Source organism: Mustelus asterias, unplaced genomic scaffold (genome assembly GCF_964213995.1).
Source record: "Mustelus asterias unplaced genomic scaffold, sMusAst1.hap1.1 HAP1_SCAFFOLD_188, whole genome shotgun sequence".
Lineage (NCBI taxonomy): Eukaryota > Metazoa > Chordata > Chondrichthyes > Carcharhiniformes > Triakidae > Mustelus > Mustelus asterias.
Window position 1 is genome coordinate 561,423 of NW_027590184.1, and position 17,810 is coordinate 579,232.

Genomic DNA, 17,810 nt, shown 5'->3' on the forward strand with positions numbered 1-17,810 from the left:
CTCGATAAGGCTTCAGAAAAAATGCTTATATCGGTTCATAGAAACAGAGAACATAGGAGCAGGAGGAGTCTGTTTGGTCCTTTGACCCTGCTCCGCCATCAATTCCAATCATGGCTGATCGTCCAACTCAATAACCTAATCCTGCTTTCTTCCCATAACCTTTGATTCCATTCACCCCAAGTGCTATATCCAGCTGCCTCTTGAATACATTCAATGTTTTGGCATCAACTACTTCCTGTGGTGGTAAATTCCACAGACTCACCACTCTTTGGGTGACAAAATGTCTCCTCACCTCCGTCCGAAATGGTCTACCCTGAATCCTCAGGATGTGACTCCTGGTTCTGGACTCCCCCATCATCAGGAACATCCTCCGTGCATCTACCCTGTCTAGTCCTGTTAGAATTTTATAAGTCTCTATGAGATCCCCCCTCATTTGTCTGAACTCCAGTGAAAACAATCCTAACTTAATTAATCTCTCCTCATACATCAGTCCTGCCATTCCCGGGATCAGCCTGTTAAACCTTCGCTGCATTCCCTGGAGAGCAAGAACATCCTTCCCCAGAAAAGGAGACCAAAACTGCACACAGTATTCTAGGTGTGACCTCATCAAGGCCGTGTATAATTGCAACAACACATCCCTGCTCCTGTACTCAAAACCTCTCGCAATGACGGCCAACGTAACATTTGCCTTCTTTACTGCCTGTTGCATCTGCATGCTTACCTTCAGCGACTGGGGCACAAAGACACCCAGGTCCCGCTGCACACTCCCCTCTCCCAATTTACAGCCATTTACGTAGTATTTTGCCTTCTTGTTTTTGCTTCCAAAGTGAATAACCTCACATTTAGCCAAATTATACTGCATCTGCCATTGATTTGCCCACTCACACAACCTGTCCAGATCATTCAGAAGGATCTCTGCATCCTCGTCACAGCTCACCCTCCCACCCAACTTGGTATCATCTGCAAACTTTGAGATATTACATTTTGTTCCCTCATTCAAATCATTAAGAAATATTGTGAATAGCTGGGGTCCCAGCACCGATCCCTCTGGCACCCTACTTGTTACAGGCTTCCAATTTAAAAATAACCCAGTAATTCCTACTCTTTGTCTTGTAATATCCATCTTAATACACTTCCCCCAATCCCACATGCTTTGATCTTGCACGATAATCTCTTTTGCGGGACTTCTTAAACACTTTCAGAAAGTTCAAATATACCACATCGACTGGCTCCCCCTTGCCAACTCTACTCGTTACATCTTCAAAGAATTTGAACAGTTTTAGCAAGCATGATTTCCCCTTTATAAATCCATGCTGACTCTGTCTGATCCTGCCACTGCTTTCTAAATGCTTTATTGCCAATAAACAAATAACTATATTTATCACATGGTCAGACAGCATAACTCTGCAACTACACACTGCACCTTCCTGGGTCCAACTGCCAATCCTCCCCTGGCTCGGAATCTGCGCCCTCGCACTCAAGTGGCTCATCGTCCCACCTCAACTCTCCATAGGGTCAGGCCCGACCGCATGGTCCATAGGAAACTCCCCCTCAAAGGAACCACACTACTGCAGTTGGCAAATCTCACACCATCCTGACTTGGAAATATATCGGCTGTTCCTTCACTGTCACTGAGTCCAAATCCTGGAATGCCCTCCCTGACAGCGCTGTGGTTGTACCCACTGGACAGGCTGCAGTGGTTCAATAAGGGAGCTCACCACCACCTTCTTAAGGACAGCGAGGGATGGACAATGAATGCTGGGATTAGCCAGCGATACCCACATCCCATAAAATGAATTTGGAAAGAAATAGGAAGATTGAAAGTTTCTGGCCAGTGTCTCCACTATTTCCACTTGTCCTGTTCTCAGTGAACCGCCACCATTATCCAGGCTGGGTAACTGTTCTTTCCATTGTGATATGAAAAGTGTTGGATTGAACGAGGTGAAGTGAAGCTGTTTGTTTAGTGACTATAATTGATGTGAGTCTCCATGGATCCGATTAGTGTGCCTGGAGGGATTCCCTCTTCTATTAATAAGGGATTCCGTTCAATGTGTTGTCCCATTGAGTCAGCGGGAGCAACAACTCCGACTCTAACAGAGATCAGCGGCTGTGGAGAGAGAGGGAGGGCGAGGAGAGATCAGAATCTGGGAGCAATGGATTGGAATGTTCCAACAATGGATCAGAATCTGGGAGCAATAAACCGGGATGTTCCAACAATGGATCAGAAAATGGGAACGATGGATTGGAATGTTCCAACACTGGACAGGAATTTTGCTGAGGCTCTGCTCTTTCTTACTCAAGATTGGTTTGGTCCAGCACCATTAACAATTACCATCGCTTATGTGCTCTTTTTTATTCAAGGGGTTTACTATCCAATCTTGGCTATTGTTGGTGTCCCTGGTAAGTCTCTGTTTCCACTTATTCTATTTGTCATCTATGTTTCATTGTATTACTCTCCTTATTTCAGTTTTGGGAGCATGGAGTCCATTGACTTCAGTTCCACACTTAATCTCTGCTCCCTGTCCATTGACTCCATTCCTGTAGCTGAAGCTGGTCCACACTGATTACACCCTCCATTAACCCTTTGACCTTGAGCTGATTACTCACCCCATATCCCATGCAGCCATATAAAACATTGGTTAGGCCTTATTTCGGGTATTGTGTGCAATGTTGTTCACCACACTACCTGAAGGACGAGTAAGCTTTGGAGGCAGTGCAAAGAGAGTTCACCAGGATGCTACCATTCACCAGAAACTCAACTGGTCTCACCACACAAACACAGTGGCAACAAGAGCAGGTCAGGGGCGAGGAATACTGCGGCGAGTAAATCACCTCCTGACTCCACAAAGCCTATCCCCATCTACAAAGCACAAGTCAGGAGTGCGATGGAATATTCCCCACTTGCCTGGATGGGTGCAGCTCCAAAAAAATTCAAGAAGCTTGACGCCATCCAGGACAAAGCAGTCCGCTTGACTGGCACCACATCCACAAACATTCACTCCCTCCATCACCGATGCTCAGTCACAGCAGTGTGTACCATCTACCAGATATACTGTGGCAATTCACCCAAGATCCTTAGACAGCACCTTCCAAACCCAAGACCACTTCCGCCTAGAAGGACAAGGACAGCAGATACATGGGGACACCAGAACTTGCAACCTCCCTTCCAAGCCACTCAAAATCCTGGTTTGGAAATATATCATCGGTTCCTTCGCAGTCGCTGTGTTAAAATACTGAAAATCCCTCCTCAAGGACATTTTAGGTCAACCCACAGCACATGGACTGCAGCGATTCAAGAGCTTGCTCACAACCACCTTCTCAAGGGCAACTGCGAATGAGCAATTTAAAATGCTGGCCACCCAGCAACGCCCATGTCCAACAAATGAATTTAAAAATCAGCTGCGTGGTCTCGAGGGTGTTGTTTATGAGGAGAGGCTGAATAAACTAGAATTGTTTTCACTGGAAAGACAGTGGCTGAGGGGAGACCTGATAGATGTCTACAAAATTATGAGAGGAACAGACAGGGTGGATCATCAGAGGCTTTTTTCCCAGGATGGAAGTGTCAATTACGAGGTGGCACAGGTTCAAGGTGAGAGGGAGAAAGTTTAAGGGAGATGTGCGGGGGAGGTTTTTCATGCAGAGTGTGTTGGGTGCCTGGAACGTGCTGCCAAAGGATGTTGTGGAATAGAGAGATACGGTCAGAGTCAGGGCAGTAGCTTTTCTTTTTTGTTTAATGTTCTACCCTGAATCCTCAGACTGTGAACCCTAGTTCTGGACTCCCCCACCATCGGGAATTACCTCGCTGCATCTACCCTGTCTAGTCCTGTTAGAATTTTAAAAGTCTCCATGAGTTCCCCCTCTCATGCGTCTGAACTCAAGCGAAAATAATCCTAACCTAGTCAATCTCTCCTCATACATCAGTCCCGCCATCCCCAGAATCAGCCTGGTGAACCTGATAAACCATGATTGGCATTGACTTGGAGGGCCCAAGGGCCTGTTCCTGTGCTATCCACGACATCATGAATCCTGACTATTGTCACCACCAGAATCATCCTTTGCCTCACTCCAGCTGTCACATATCCCGACTCAACGATTCCAGTTTTCTGCTGACTAACCTCCGAGTTACGAAGCTGCAGAGTAAAGGCTCATCCCAAACTCTGCTGTCCATATCCCAACTTTCACCCATTTAGCATCATCCTTGTGCTCACTGCCTTCTGTCACCAGCTGATCTGGGAAAGACCTCATTTTCACACTCACCCGATCTAATCCCTCCATGAATCTCTCCACAGGACCGTCTCAGACTATCCATTTTCCTAAATGCTTCTCTCTGTTGGCGTTTCAACAGAGACCACCAACCACCAGCTCCCCCCTCCCCACCCCCACAACAGGTATGTCTTCAGTATAACGCCAGGATATTGTAAGGGCCCATAGACTGTACAGCAGATAATGTAAAGACAATAAGAAGGGGGTGGTTAAAGTGGGACTGAGGGTGTTGTATTTGACTGCACAAATTATATGAAATAAAGTCAATGAGCTTGTAATGCAGATTGAAATTTGCGGGAACAATGTTGTGGGCATCACAGAGATGTGGCTGCAAGGGGACCAAGTCTGGGAATTAAATATTCAGAGATACATATCCTATTGAAAAGACAGGCAGGTGGGTAGAGGGGGTGGTGTTGCTTTGGTCGTGAGAAAATAAATTAAATTGATAGCAAGAAAGGATATATGGTCAGAAGATACAAGATGGGACTTTACGGACCCACTCATCCCCAAACCGTGAAATCGTGCCCAAGGTCAACAGACCTTTCCCTCGTCTACCCATCGCCCGCCTCGATGGTTGTGGCAGACAGGACAGTAAAATTCCGGCCATAGAATCGGTGTGGCTAGAGTTGGGGAGCGTCAAAAGTAAAAGACCCTGATGGGAGTAATGTACAGGCCTCCGAGCAGTAGTCAACATGTGGGGGACAAAATACACCAGGAGATAAAAAAGGCCTGTCAAGAAAGACAAGGTTACAGTGATCATGGGAGACTTCAATATGCAGGTGGACTGGGAAAATCAGGTCGGTAGTGGATCCCAAGAAAAGGAATTTGTGGAATGTCTGCGAGATGGGTTTTTGGAGCAACTTATGGTGGAGCCCACTAGGGAACAGGGAATTCTAGATTTGGTGATGTGTAATGAGGCAGTCTTGATATGGGGGCTGAGGATGAAGGAACCCTAAGGAGACAGTGACCATTGTATGATATAATTCACCCGGCAATTTGAGAGGGAGCAGCTGGAATCAGATGTAATGGTATTTCAGTGGAGTAAAGGCCATTACAGAGGCATGGGGGAGGAGGGACCTTGACAGATATCTCTGTATCCTCATTGGCTACAGGTGAAGTTCCAGAGGACTGGAGAATAGTCAATGTTGTTCCATTGTTTAAGAAGGGCAGCAGGGATAATCCAGGAAATTATAGGCCGGTGAGCCTTACGCCAGTTGTAGGAAAATATTGGAAAACATTCTTAGGGCAGGACTACTCACATTTGGAAAACAAATGGACGTATTAGTGACAGACAGCATGGTTTTGTGAAGGGGAAGTCATGCAGCATTAACTTGTTTGAGTTTTTTGAGGAAGTGACCAAGATGAAAGGTGAGGGAAAGGCAGTGGATGTTATGTACATGGACTTCAACAAAGGCTTTGATAAGGTACCTCATGGTAGACTGGTATGAAAGTTGAAGTCACCCAGGATCAGATGGGACCTGGCAAGATGGATTCAGAACTGGTTTGGGCACAGAAGACAGAGGGTAGCAGTCGAGGGGTGCTTTTCTGAATGGAAGGCTGTGACTAACGGTGTTTCACAGGGATCAGTTCTGGAACCTTTGTTCCCCGTAGTATTTATAAATGAGTTGGAGGAAAATGTAGCTGATCTGATTAGTAACTTTGCAAAAAGTCCACAAAAATTTGTGGAGTTGCGGATGGTGAAGAGAATTGACAGGATACAGGAAGAGATAGATCAGTTGGAGATTTGGGTGGAGAAAAGGCAGATGGAGTTTAATCCGGACAAATGTGAGATAATGCATTTTGGAAGGTCCAATGCATGTAGGAATTATACAATCAGTGGTAGAACCCTTAGGAGTATTGACAGGCAGAGAGATCTGGGCATACATGTCCACTGATCACTGAAAGTGCCAACGCAGGTGAATAAGCTCGTCAAGAAGGCATACATCATGCTTGCCTTAATCGGTCGGGGCATTGAGTATAAAAATTGGCAGGTCATGCAATGCAGATCTACAGAAACTTAGGCCTCATTTGTGTACAATTCAGGTTGCCACACAACCAGGAGTTTTACCAGAATGTTGCCTGGTCTGGAGGTATTAGCTATGAGGAGAGGTTGGATGAACTCGGTTTGTTGAGGGTGACCTGATAGAGGTTTACAAGATCATGAGTGACATCGACAGGGTGGATAGTCAGACCCCCCCCCCCCCGCTTCCGAGGGTAGAAATGTCATGTACTAGTGACGTAGATTTAAGGTGCGTGGGGAAAAGATTAGAGGAGAGGTGTGAGGCAAGTTTTTTTACACAGAGGGTAATGGATATTTGGAACACACTGCCTGGGCAGGTGATGGGAGCAGGTATGATGACGGCATCTCGGGGGCATTTAGATGAATACATGAATAGGATGTGAATGGAAGGCGAGGGGCTCTGTCAGTTAATATGGTTTTAGTTTATGTAGGCATCATAATCGGCGCAAGCATCGAGGGCTGAAGGGCCCGTTCCTGTGCTGTACTGTTCTTTGTTCTCTGTTTTGTTCTTTGAGCTGTCCGGAATCGATTGGGAGAGGAGCCGAGCAGAGACGATGGTGGAACAGCAATGCCAGGAGCTTCTGGATGTAACTCGGGAGGGACAGCAACATTTTATACCAAGAAGAAGCATAAAATGGGAAGGATGAGGCAACCATGGCTGGCGAAGAAAGTCAGGGATATCATCGATAGCAAAAGAAAAAGCATACAATGTAGCAAAGACTCGTGGGAAGCCAGCGGAATGGGAATCCTTTAAAAACCAACAGAGGACAACTAAAAAAGAAATAAGGAGAGAGAAGACGAATTATGACGGTGTAGTAGCCAATCATATAAAATAAGTTTGCAAGAGTTTCTTTAGATATATAAAGGGTGAGCGAGAGACAAGAGTGTACGTTGGACCGCTGGAAAATGATGCTGCAGAAGTAGTAATGGAGAACAGAAAATGGCCGAAGACCTGAATCGGTTAATTTGCAAGTTGAGTTGTTTTTTTTTTATTCATTTGTTATTCATGGGATGGCCAGCATGTATTGCCCATCCCCAGTTGCCCTCGAGAAGGTGGTGGTGAGCTGCCTTCTTGAATCGCTGCAGCCCATGTTCTGGGGGTTGACCCACAATGCCAGAATTTTGATCAGCGACAGCGAAGGAACGGCGATATATTTCCAAGTCAGGATGGTGACTGGCTTGGAAGGGGTACTTGCAGGTGGTGGTGTTCCCATTTATCTGCTACCCTTGTCATTCAGGATGGAAGCGGTCGTGGGTTTGGAAGGTGCTGTCTCAGGATCTTTGGTGAATTGCTGCATTGCATCTTGGAGATGGTACACACTGCTGCTACTGAGTGTCGGTGGAGGTGGGAGTGGATGTTTGTAGATGTGGTGCCAATCAAACGGGGCTGCTTTGTCCTGGATGGTGTCAAGCTTCTTGCGTGTTGTTGGAGCTGCACCCATCCAGGCAGGTGGGGAGTATTCCATCACACTCCTGACTTGTGTCTTGTAGATGGTGGATAGGCTTTGGGGAGTCAGGATGTGAGTTACTCGCCACAGTATTCCTAGCCTCTGACCTGTTCTTGTAGCCACTGTGTTTATGTGGTGAGTCCAGTTCAGTTTCTGGTCAATGGTAACCCCAAGGATATTGACAATGGGGGCTTCGGTGATGGTTACACGATTGAATATCAAAGGGTGGTGGTTAGAGTGTCTCTTATTGGTGATGACAACATCCTGGTGAACCTCCTTTGCATTCTCTCAAAAGCTTGCACGTCCTTCTGGTTGTGTAGTGACCAGAACTGTGTGCAATACTCCAAATGATGCCTAACCAAGGTTTATTAGCTCTGTAACATGACTTGGCAACTCCTGTATTCAGTGCCCTGGCCGATGAAGGCAAACATGCCATATGCCTTTTCAGTCACATTGGCCACCTGTGTTGCCACTACAATGGAACTGTGGACCTGCACACCCAGATCCCTCTCAATATTAATTTTCCTAGGGGTCCACTTGCGGTATAATTCACACCTAAATGTGTTCCTCCAAAGTGCATCACCTTGTATTTGTCCGGATTAAACTCCATCTGTCATTTTTGTGCCCAATCTCTTTATATCTTGTTGTTTCCTCTGACAATCCCCGGCACTATTAGCAACTCCGCCAATCTTCATGTCATCCGCAAACTTATTAATCAGACCACCCACATTTTCCTCCAGATCATTGATATGTATGACAAACAACAAAGGTCCCAGCACTGATCCACGAGGAACACCACTGGCTGCAGATCTCCATTCTGAAAAATACACCACTGCTCTCTGTCTTCTACAACTTTGCTACCAAATAAACCTGTTGGACTTTAACCTGGTGTTGTTAAAACTCTTACTGTGTTCTACAACTAAGCCAGTTCTGTATCCATCGAGCTCGCCCACCGCAAAATCCCATGTAATTTCAGTTGTGAACCAGCCTGCCATGTGGAACCTTGTCAAATGTCTCACTAAAGTACATCCACAGCCCTTCCTTCATCAATTATCTTGGTCAACTCTTCAAAAAACTTAATCAAATTGGTGAGACATGACCTTTCCATACAGAATCATGTTGCCTGTCACTCACTGGTACATTTTCTTATGTTCATATATGTCCCTCAGTATCTTCTCCAAAATCTGCCCCACCTCAGGCAGAGTGGCTTATATTTTCCTGAAAGAATTCTCACAACATCAGGTTAAAATCCAACAGGTGTATTTGATATCAGGAGCTTTCGGAGCGTTGCTACTTCATCAGGTGAGTGGAGTGGAGTGGAGTCCACTCAGCTGATGAAGGAGCGACACTCCGAAAGCTCGTGATACAAAATAAACCTGTTTGACTTTAACCAGGTGTTGTGGGACCTCTTACTATGCCCACCTCAGCTCAACGCCACCATCTCCACATCATATTTTTTTTCCAGGATTAGCCCTTTATTTCTTAAACAAGGCAACAACATGCTTAACTTCATCGGTCAGGGCACTGAGTATAAAAATTGGCAGGTCATGTTGCATCTGTACAGAACCTTAATTCGGCCTCATTTGGAATACTGTGTACAATTCTGGCTGCGACTCCACAACAAAGCTGTGATGCTTGGGAAAAAGTACAGAAGAGGTTTCCCAGACTGTTGCCTGGTCTGGAAGCTATTAGCTGTGGGGATCATTTGGATAAACTCAGTTAGTTCACACTGGAATGACAGAGGTTGAGGGGCGACCTGATAGAGGTTTACATATTATGAGTGGCATGGACTGAGTGGATAGTCAGATCCTGCTTCCGAGGAGAAAAGTCAAGTACTCGGGGACATAGGTTTAAGGTGCGTGGGGAAAAGTTTAGAGGAGATGTACGAGGCAAGTCTTTTTACACAGAGGATGGTGAATGTCAAGAACGCGTTGCCTGGAGAGGTGATGGAGCAGGTACGATAATGACAGTTAAGTGGCATCTCAGCAAATACGTGAATAGAATGGGAAAGAAAGGAAACAGACTACGTGAGTGCAGACAGTTTTAGTTTAGACAGACATCATGATCGGCGCAGGCTTGGAGGGCCGAAGGGCCTGTTCCTGTGCTGTACTCTTCTTCTCCTTTTTCCTTATGAATGACGGAACAGGCTCGAAGGGCTGAATGGCCTCCTCCTGCTCCTATTTTCTATGTTTCCATGGGAAGATTAGGCTTCTTAATGGGTCAACTCTCACTGGACAACAATGTCTCAATCATCAAAGACATATGTTGGTATTTACAGTGCAAAGATCATAATTCTCCACCCAGGAGGACCCTTAAGCCCGGGCTCATGCCCTGGTGCACAGGTTCAAACCCCATCACAGGAGCTGTTTGAATTTAAATTCAATTGACAAAATATACAATTGAAAGTTAGTCTCAGTAATGCTGACCATGAAACCATTGTCGATTGTTGTCAGAACCCATCCTGTTCCCTCATGTCCTTTTGTTATGGTTCAGGTTAAAAACTCCAAAGTACTTTTTGGAGACCACGCGAACCACATGTTTTGCATCTTGAGTTTGGCTCAGATGAACATGATAAGTTTCACTTCAGGTATGATTCAACAACCGACCAGAGAGCTTTTATCAAACTGAGTTTCTTAAGAATAAAATTAATGTAGACAGAAAATTAGCAATACCTTTTATCAATTACAAATGAAAACAACAGAAAGAAAACAACCATAATAATGAATTAAACCTTGATTGAATATTAAACCTGATCCAATAAACCAAAACCTTTCATCGTCAAAACCCTGTTCACTGGCTTCACACAGCATAGATTAAAATCGCACTGGAATGGAATTGAGTTGTTTTGAGGCCCACACTTTCCTTCTGGAATGTGACACATTGCCTTGGGATAACCATGATGTGGAGATTCCAGCGATGGATTGGAGTGGGCACCGTTAGATATCTCACAACACCAGGTTAAAGTCCAACAGGTTCATTTGGAATCATGAGTTTTTGGAGCGCTGCTCCTTCGTCAGTCACCTGATGAAAGAGTAGCTCTGAGGACGCTCGTGATTCCAGATAAACCTGTTGGACTTTAATCTGGTGTTGTGAGACTTTTTATTGAGATAACCAGCAGACTTTCCATGTAGAACAGGGAGACAGAGACTCCAGCTTCTTTCTTGCTTGATGCTCCTGCGAAAACTAAAAATTAAACTGCAAGCTTAGAACTCTTAAAAATTAAACCTCAAACTCACTGGAAGAAAGCTGTCCAAAAACACTTGATATTTTCTCCGAACAATGCAGGATCGTAAAACTAACCCCAGAGTAAACACAAATATCCCAATTTACCACTTAAGTAGCAATAACAGGGCTCATTGTGATCAGCCCAGCAACAATGAGATCATTGAAGCTGTGAGCGAAGAAATGATGTTTTTTATTAAATTATCTTGAAGGGACACTAACGTCACACTTTAAGGAAGGAAATCTGCCATCCCTGCCTGGCTTACATTTGACTGCAGACCCACAGGATGATGACCCTTAACTCCTGTCTCAAAGTGTACCGGCAGGAATTCAGTTCATGGATAATTTGGGTTTGTTCCCAAATTCTGGCTGTGCCTGCAGTATAGTTTTTAGTTCTAGCAGGGGCATCAAGCAAGGAAGAAGCTGAAGCCTCTGTCTCCCTGTTCCAAATGAAAAGTCTGCTGGTTATCTCAATAAGAAGTCTCAGAACACCAGGTTAAAGACCAACAGGTTTATTTGGAATGAGGAGCTTTCAGAGCGCTGCAACTTCATCAGGTGAGTAATGAAGGAGCAGCACTCCAAAAGCTCGAGATTCCAAATAAACCTGTTGGTCTTTAAACCTGGTGTTCTGAGACATCTTACTGTGCCAGACCCAGTCTTTCACATCCCGGAAATAAATAAACCATCTGTATCGGAGCCCGACAGGGGCCAAAGCTGAGGCCAGCCCCAAGCGAGAATCAGAACCACAAGCCTCTCACACTGGACAGTTCCCCGTAACCTGAAAAAGGAATCATTCACCAGTTCCTCCTGTTTCCTGCCATTGCGTCACTTTGAAGAACAATGCTGGGGAACTAACCTGTTACTTTGAAAATTAAACTTGGTAAAATTGGGAAAATACTGCATTCTTCACAGTCTTCACCATTCACATTGGGTACAACAATTAGGGTAAAATTCACTCTTCCCAAAGATTATGTCCCACTCTGAGTTCCCTCAGTACAATTGTAATATTCTTGATTTTACAATATACATTCCATGTGAGGCATTGAGCCCAAGGGTAAAACATAATACCCTCTCGAAGGATATTACAGAATTTCTATCCAGCATACAATCGGGTGGTACTTCCCAAATCCAAACCACTCATTGAGTACAACTGAGTTTCTTGATGTAATCTCTGCTGACATGGAACATAGACCAGTACAGCACAGGAACAGGTCCTTTGGTCTGTGATGTTGTGTCGAACATGATGCCAAATTAAACAAATCCCTTCTGCCTCTCCTTGGCCCATATCTCTCTGGTCCTTGCATATTCATGTGCTTCTGTAAAAGCCCCTTAAACATCCCTATTGTTTCGGCCTCTAACACCACCCCTGGCAGTGGGTTCCAGACACCAACCACTCTCTGTGGAAAAGATATTGCCCTTCAAGTGTCCTTTGAACTTTTCCACTCTCACTTTAAGTGCATGCCCCTGAATATTAGTACTCGGGATAGCAGAGTGGCTAGCAAAGCTGCCTCACAGCACTAGGGACCGGGTTCAATTCCGGCCTCGGGTAACTCTCCGTGTGGAGTTTGCACATTCTCCCCGTGTCTGCGTGAGTTTCCTCCGGGTGATCTGGTTTCCTCCCACACACCAAAGATGTGCAGGTTTGGTGGATTGGTCATGCTAAATTGCTCCTTTGTGTCAGTGGGATTAAAATGTGGGGTCATGTGGATAGGGCCTGGGTGTGATTGTTGTTAGTTCAGGCTTGATGGGCCACACAGCTTCTTTATGCAGTGTCGGGATTCTATGATTAGACATTTCAACTCTGGGAAAGAGATTCTGACTGTCCACCCTCTCTATGCCTCTCATCGTTTGATAGACTTTTATCAGGTCTCCCCTCAGCCTCCACCACTCCAGAGAAAACAACCCTTGTCCAGCCTCTCCTTATAGCTCAGACCTTCTAATCCAGGCAGCATCCTGGTAAACCTTTCCTGCATCTCTCCAAAGCCTCCACGTCCTTCCTGTAATGTGGCGACCAGAATTGAAGGCTTCTTGAACCAATCCATCTCTGCTTGTTCTCGACCCCTCTGACAGTGGAAACATTATGGGTGGGTTTCTCCGGCCATGCTTACCCCAAGACTGGAAAACCCAGGCTGAGGTCAACAGACCTTTGTCGGGTCTGTGTGCCGTCCACTGCGATTCCAATGATGGGCAGGATGGGAAAATTCCCCCCATGTCACTATTTAATTTATTTAAAACCTTTGTAATGTTGAACACCTCGATCAACTCTCCGAATATGCTTCTCTGCTCTATGGAGAACAAAACCAGCTTCTCTTATCTAACCAGGTCACTGTTTAATCTGTCCTCCCTGAACAATTCCAGTAAATCTCTTCTGTAGCCTCTCCAAAGTCTCTCCATCCTTCCCAAAGTGCGGAGCTCAGTATTGGACACAGTATTCCATGTGGGATCAAAGTAGAGTTTTATTGTTGTTTACCATAACTTCTTTTTGAACAGATTTATTGTTGTCACATGTATTAGCATACAATGCAAAGTATTGTTTCTCCTGCGATACAGACAAAGCATACCATTCATAGGGAAGGAAAGGATGGGCTGCAGAATTCAAAAGTATCCGTACTGAGAGAAAAGTGCTGACGTTTCGAGTCCAGATGATCCTTTGTCAAAGCTGATTGGTTTCAGATTCCGAATCCACTTTTGCTTTTATATGGGGGTGCAGAATGTAGTGTTATAGTCATAGCTAGGATGCAGAGAAAGATCAACAGAATATATGGTAGGTCCATGATGTTCTTGAGTCGGTTAGTACGTGGCCTCAGACTTTTGTATCTTTTTCCCAATGGAGGAAGGTGGAAGAGAGAATGTCCGAAGTGCTTGGGGTCCTTGGTTATGCTGGCTGCTTTTCTGAAGCAACGGGAACTGTAGACAGAATCAATGGATGGGAGGTTGGATTGTGCGATGGACTGGGATGCATTCACCACCTTTTGCAGTTACTTGCGGTCTTGGACAGCACAGGAGCCATACCAAGTTGTGATACAACCAGAAAGGATGCTTTTTATATTGCATCTGTAAAAGTTGTTGAGAAGCGTAGCGGCCATGCCAAATTTCCTTAACCTCTGAGAAAGTAGAAGCATTGGTGGGCTTTCTTAACTATAGTGTCGGCGTGGAGGGTCCAGGACAGGTTATTGATGATCTGGACGCCTGCAAAATTGAGGCTGTCTTGTACTGTGTGCACACACATATTACAGGCAGGAGTAGGCCATTCAGCCCGTCGAGCCTGATGCTATTGAAAACGTTCAAGATCTGATTGTAAAGTCAATCCCACAGACTTGCCAACCCCTGATAATATTCACACCGCCTTCTTAAAAATATTCAAAGACTCTGCTCCCACCGATTTTAAGGAGGAACCAACCAAGTAGATAAGGGCAGTGCAGTTGACGTTGGACTTTAGCAAGGCCTTTGAAAAGGCATGAGAGGTTGTTGCATAAGGTTAACTCTCACAGGATCCAGGGTGAGGTAGATAATCGGATACCAAATTGGCTTGATGTCAGAAGAGAATGGGTGCTTGTAGTGGGTTGTTTTTCAATCTGGTGGCCTGTAACTAGCGGTGTGCCTCAAGGATCAGTGCTGCTTCCACTGTTATTTAACATTGATATGAATGATTTGGATGGGAATTTAGGAGGCATGATTAGTAAGTTTGCAGATGACACCAAGATTGGTGGCATAGTGGACAGTGAAGAAGGCTATCTGGGATTGCAAAAGGATCTTGATCTATTGGCCCAGTGGGCTGATGAATGGCAGACGGAGTTTAATTTTGATCAATGTGATATGATGGATTTGGTAGATGGAATCGGGACAGCTAATGGTCAGGCGTTGGGGGGAGTTATAGAACAAAGAGATATAGGGGTACGAGGACAAGTCGTGAGGATCTCGCTGGAAGAAACGAAGGTCATTGAGGTCACCGGGCAAGGTAAAGGGCAAAGGTAGGTGCCCCTTAGGCATTGCCCACCTGGCACTGCCATCTGGGCAGTACCGAGGGTGAGGCATGAGGTGGTGGGATCTACAGAAGCGGGGCCTAATGGTGGCGGGGCCTATGGGCCATGGCCTGCAGGGGTGGGACCTGCCTGAAGGCAGCTTGGCCCTTGGGGAGCGGGCCAATCCGGGAGGGAGGGTGGCCCAATGCCACTCTGTACGTGATTGGTGGCGTAGGGAGCGCAGCCCCGCTGCCGCTCAGCAACTGATTGTTGGTGTTAGTTGGGGCCACTCTCACGTAGTAGTTGTGGGGGAGAGGGTCCCGCTGCCTCTCTGCATGCTGTCTGGGGGGAGGGGGGGGGGTGGAGATCCCCGCTGCCACTCTATATGCTGTCTGTGGGGTGGGGTGCTCCCCGCTGCCACGCTGCACGTTATTGGTGGGGGGAGAGAGTCCTACAGCCACTCTGCACGCGATCAGTGGGATAGGGAGGGGGTCTTGCTGCTTCTCTGCATGCACAGTGGGGTAGGGAGGGGGGCCTCGCTACCTCTCTGCATGCACAGTGGGGTAGGGAGGGGCCCTCGCTGCCTCTCTGCATGCACAGTGGGTTCAGGAGGGGGGTCTCGCTGCCTCTCTGCATGCACAGTGGGGTAGGGAGGGGGTCTCGCTGCCTCTCTGCATGCTCAGTGGGGTAGGGAGGGGGTGTCACTGCCTCTCTGCATGCACAGTGGGGTAGGGAGGGGGGCCTCGCTGCCTCTCTGCCTGCACAGTGGGGTAGGGAGGGGGCCTCGCTGCCTCTCTGCATGCACAGAGGGGTGGGGAGGGGGCCTCGCTGCCTCTTTGCATGCACAGTGGGGTAGGGAGGGGTCCTTGCTGTGACTCCACATGCAATTGTTGTGGTGGAAGGAGGGGTTGATTGGTCCAAGTGGTGGGGGGCTGAGTGGGCGCGATATTCGTTCGGGAGCTCCTTAGGAAGAGCTGCGGCCCCCGGACTATCTGGGGGCAGCTGCTGTGTTGAAGCTACCTGCAGCAGCAGAGAGCTGACAGATGTCTCTCTCAGACCAGGCAGCTCACTGCCGGCTGCAATTGCACATTTGCAACCACATAGGTTTGGTATGTGGTCGATATCCCAGCCAGCGCTGAGAGAGCTGCAAGTGATGGGGCCACTGCTGAGGGTGGTCTAACAGCCATCGAGTTTTAACAGCACAAAATGAGGCCCTTCGGCCCATTATGTCTGAACTGGTCATCAAACACCTATCCAATCGAATCTCATTTTCCAGCACTCGATCCACAGTCTTGTATGCTCTGGCGTTTGAATTGCTGATCTAAATGCCTCTTGTGGTTGTTCCCGCTTCTACCATCCTTTCAGGCCGTGAGCTGCAGATCCCAGTACCCTGTGGATGGAAACATTTTTCCTCAAATCCACACAAACATCTGCCCTTTACCTTAAATCCATGCCCCTCTGGTGACTGACACCTCTGCTAAAGGAAAAAGGTTTCTTCCTATCTATGTGCCGCATAATTGTGTACATATCACTTAGGTCACCCCCCCACATGAAAGCGCTCCCCACCACCACCCACAACACCCACTCCCCCTCCAGCCGTCTCTGCTCTCAGGTAGAAAACCCAGTCTAACCAGCCTCTCCTCATAGCTGAAACTCTCCAGCCCAGGCAGCATCAAAGAACAAAGAACAATACAGCGCAGGAACAGGCCCTTCAGCCCTCCAAGACCGCGCCGCTCCCTGGTCCAAACTAGACCATTCTCTTGTATCCCTCCATTCCCACTCCGTTCATGTGGCTATCTAGATAAGTCTTAAACATTCCCAGTGTGTCTGCCTCCACCACCTTGCCCGGCAGCGCATTCCAGGCCCCCACCACCCTCTGTGTAAAACACTTCCTTCTGATATCCGTGTTAAACCTCCACCCCCCCCCGCTCACCTTGAACCTATGACCCCTCATGAGCGTCACCACCGATCTGGGAAAAAGCTTCCCACCGTTCACCCTATCTATGCCTTTCATAATTTTATACACCTCTATTAGGTCGCCCCTCATCCTCCGTCTTTCCAGGGAGAACAACCCCAGTTTACCCAATCTCTCCTCATAACTAAGCCCCTCCATACCAGGCAACATCCTGGTAAACCTCCTCTGCACTCTCTCTAAAGCCTCCACGTCCTTCTGGTAGTGTGGCGACCAGAACTGGGCGCAGTATTCCAAATGCGGCCGAACCAATGTTCTATACAAATGCAACATCAGACCCCAACTTTTATACTCTGTGCCCCGTCCTATAAAGGCAAGCATGCCATATGCCTTATTCACTACCTTCTCCACCTGTGACATCACCTTCAAGGATCTGTGCACTTGCACACCCAGGTCCCTCTGTGTATCTACACCCTTTATGGTTCTGCCATTTATCGTATAGCTCCCCCCTACGTTCGTTCTACCAAAATGCATCACTTCGCATTCATCTGGATTGAACTCCATCTGCCATTTCTTAGCCCAAATTTCCAGCCTATCTATATCCTTCTGTAGCCTCTGACAATTTCCTCACTATCTGCAAGTCCAGCCATTTTCGTGTTGTCCGCAAACTTACTGATCACCCCAGTTACACCTTCTTCCAGATCGTTTATATAAATCACAAACAGCAGAGGTCCCAATACAGAGCCCTGCGGAACACCACTAGTCACAAGCATCCAGCCTGAAAAAGACCCTTCCACTACCACCCTCTGTCTTCTGTGACCAAGCCAGTTCTCCACCCATCTAGCCACTTCCCCCTTAATCCTATGAGATCCAACCTTTAGCACCAACCTACCATGAGGGACTTTGTCAAACGCTTTACTCAAGTCCATATAGATGACATCCACGGCCCTTCCCTCCTCAACCATTCTAGTCACTTCTTCAAA

The 17,810-nt window shown here is 46.8% G+C and overlaps 1 protein-coding gene across 1 annotated transcript in view; it reads left to right on the forward strand.

Annotated features, from left to right (window-relative positions):
* The window catches only part of LOC144485347 (immunoglobulin superfamily member 1-like), a 48,876-nt gene extending 41,839 nt beyond the window's left edge, over nucleotides 1-7,037 (forward strand). The window contains exons 7-8 of the mRNA XM_078203545.1: nucleotides 2,302-2,400; nucleotides 6,799-7,037. Of these exons, the coding sequence (XP_078059671.1) occupies nucleotides 2,302-2,400; nucleotides 6,799-7,037 (338 nt within the window). The remainder of the gene's footprint in view (nucleotides 1-2,301; nucleotides 2,401-6,798) is intronic.
* The last annotated feature ends 10,773 nt before the right edge of the window (nucleotides 7,038-17,810 follow it).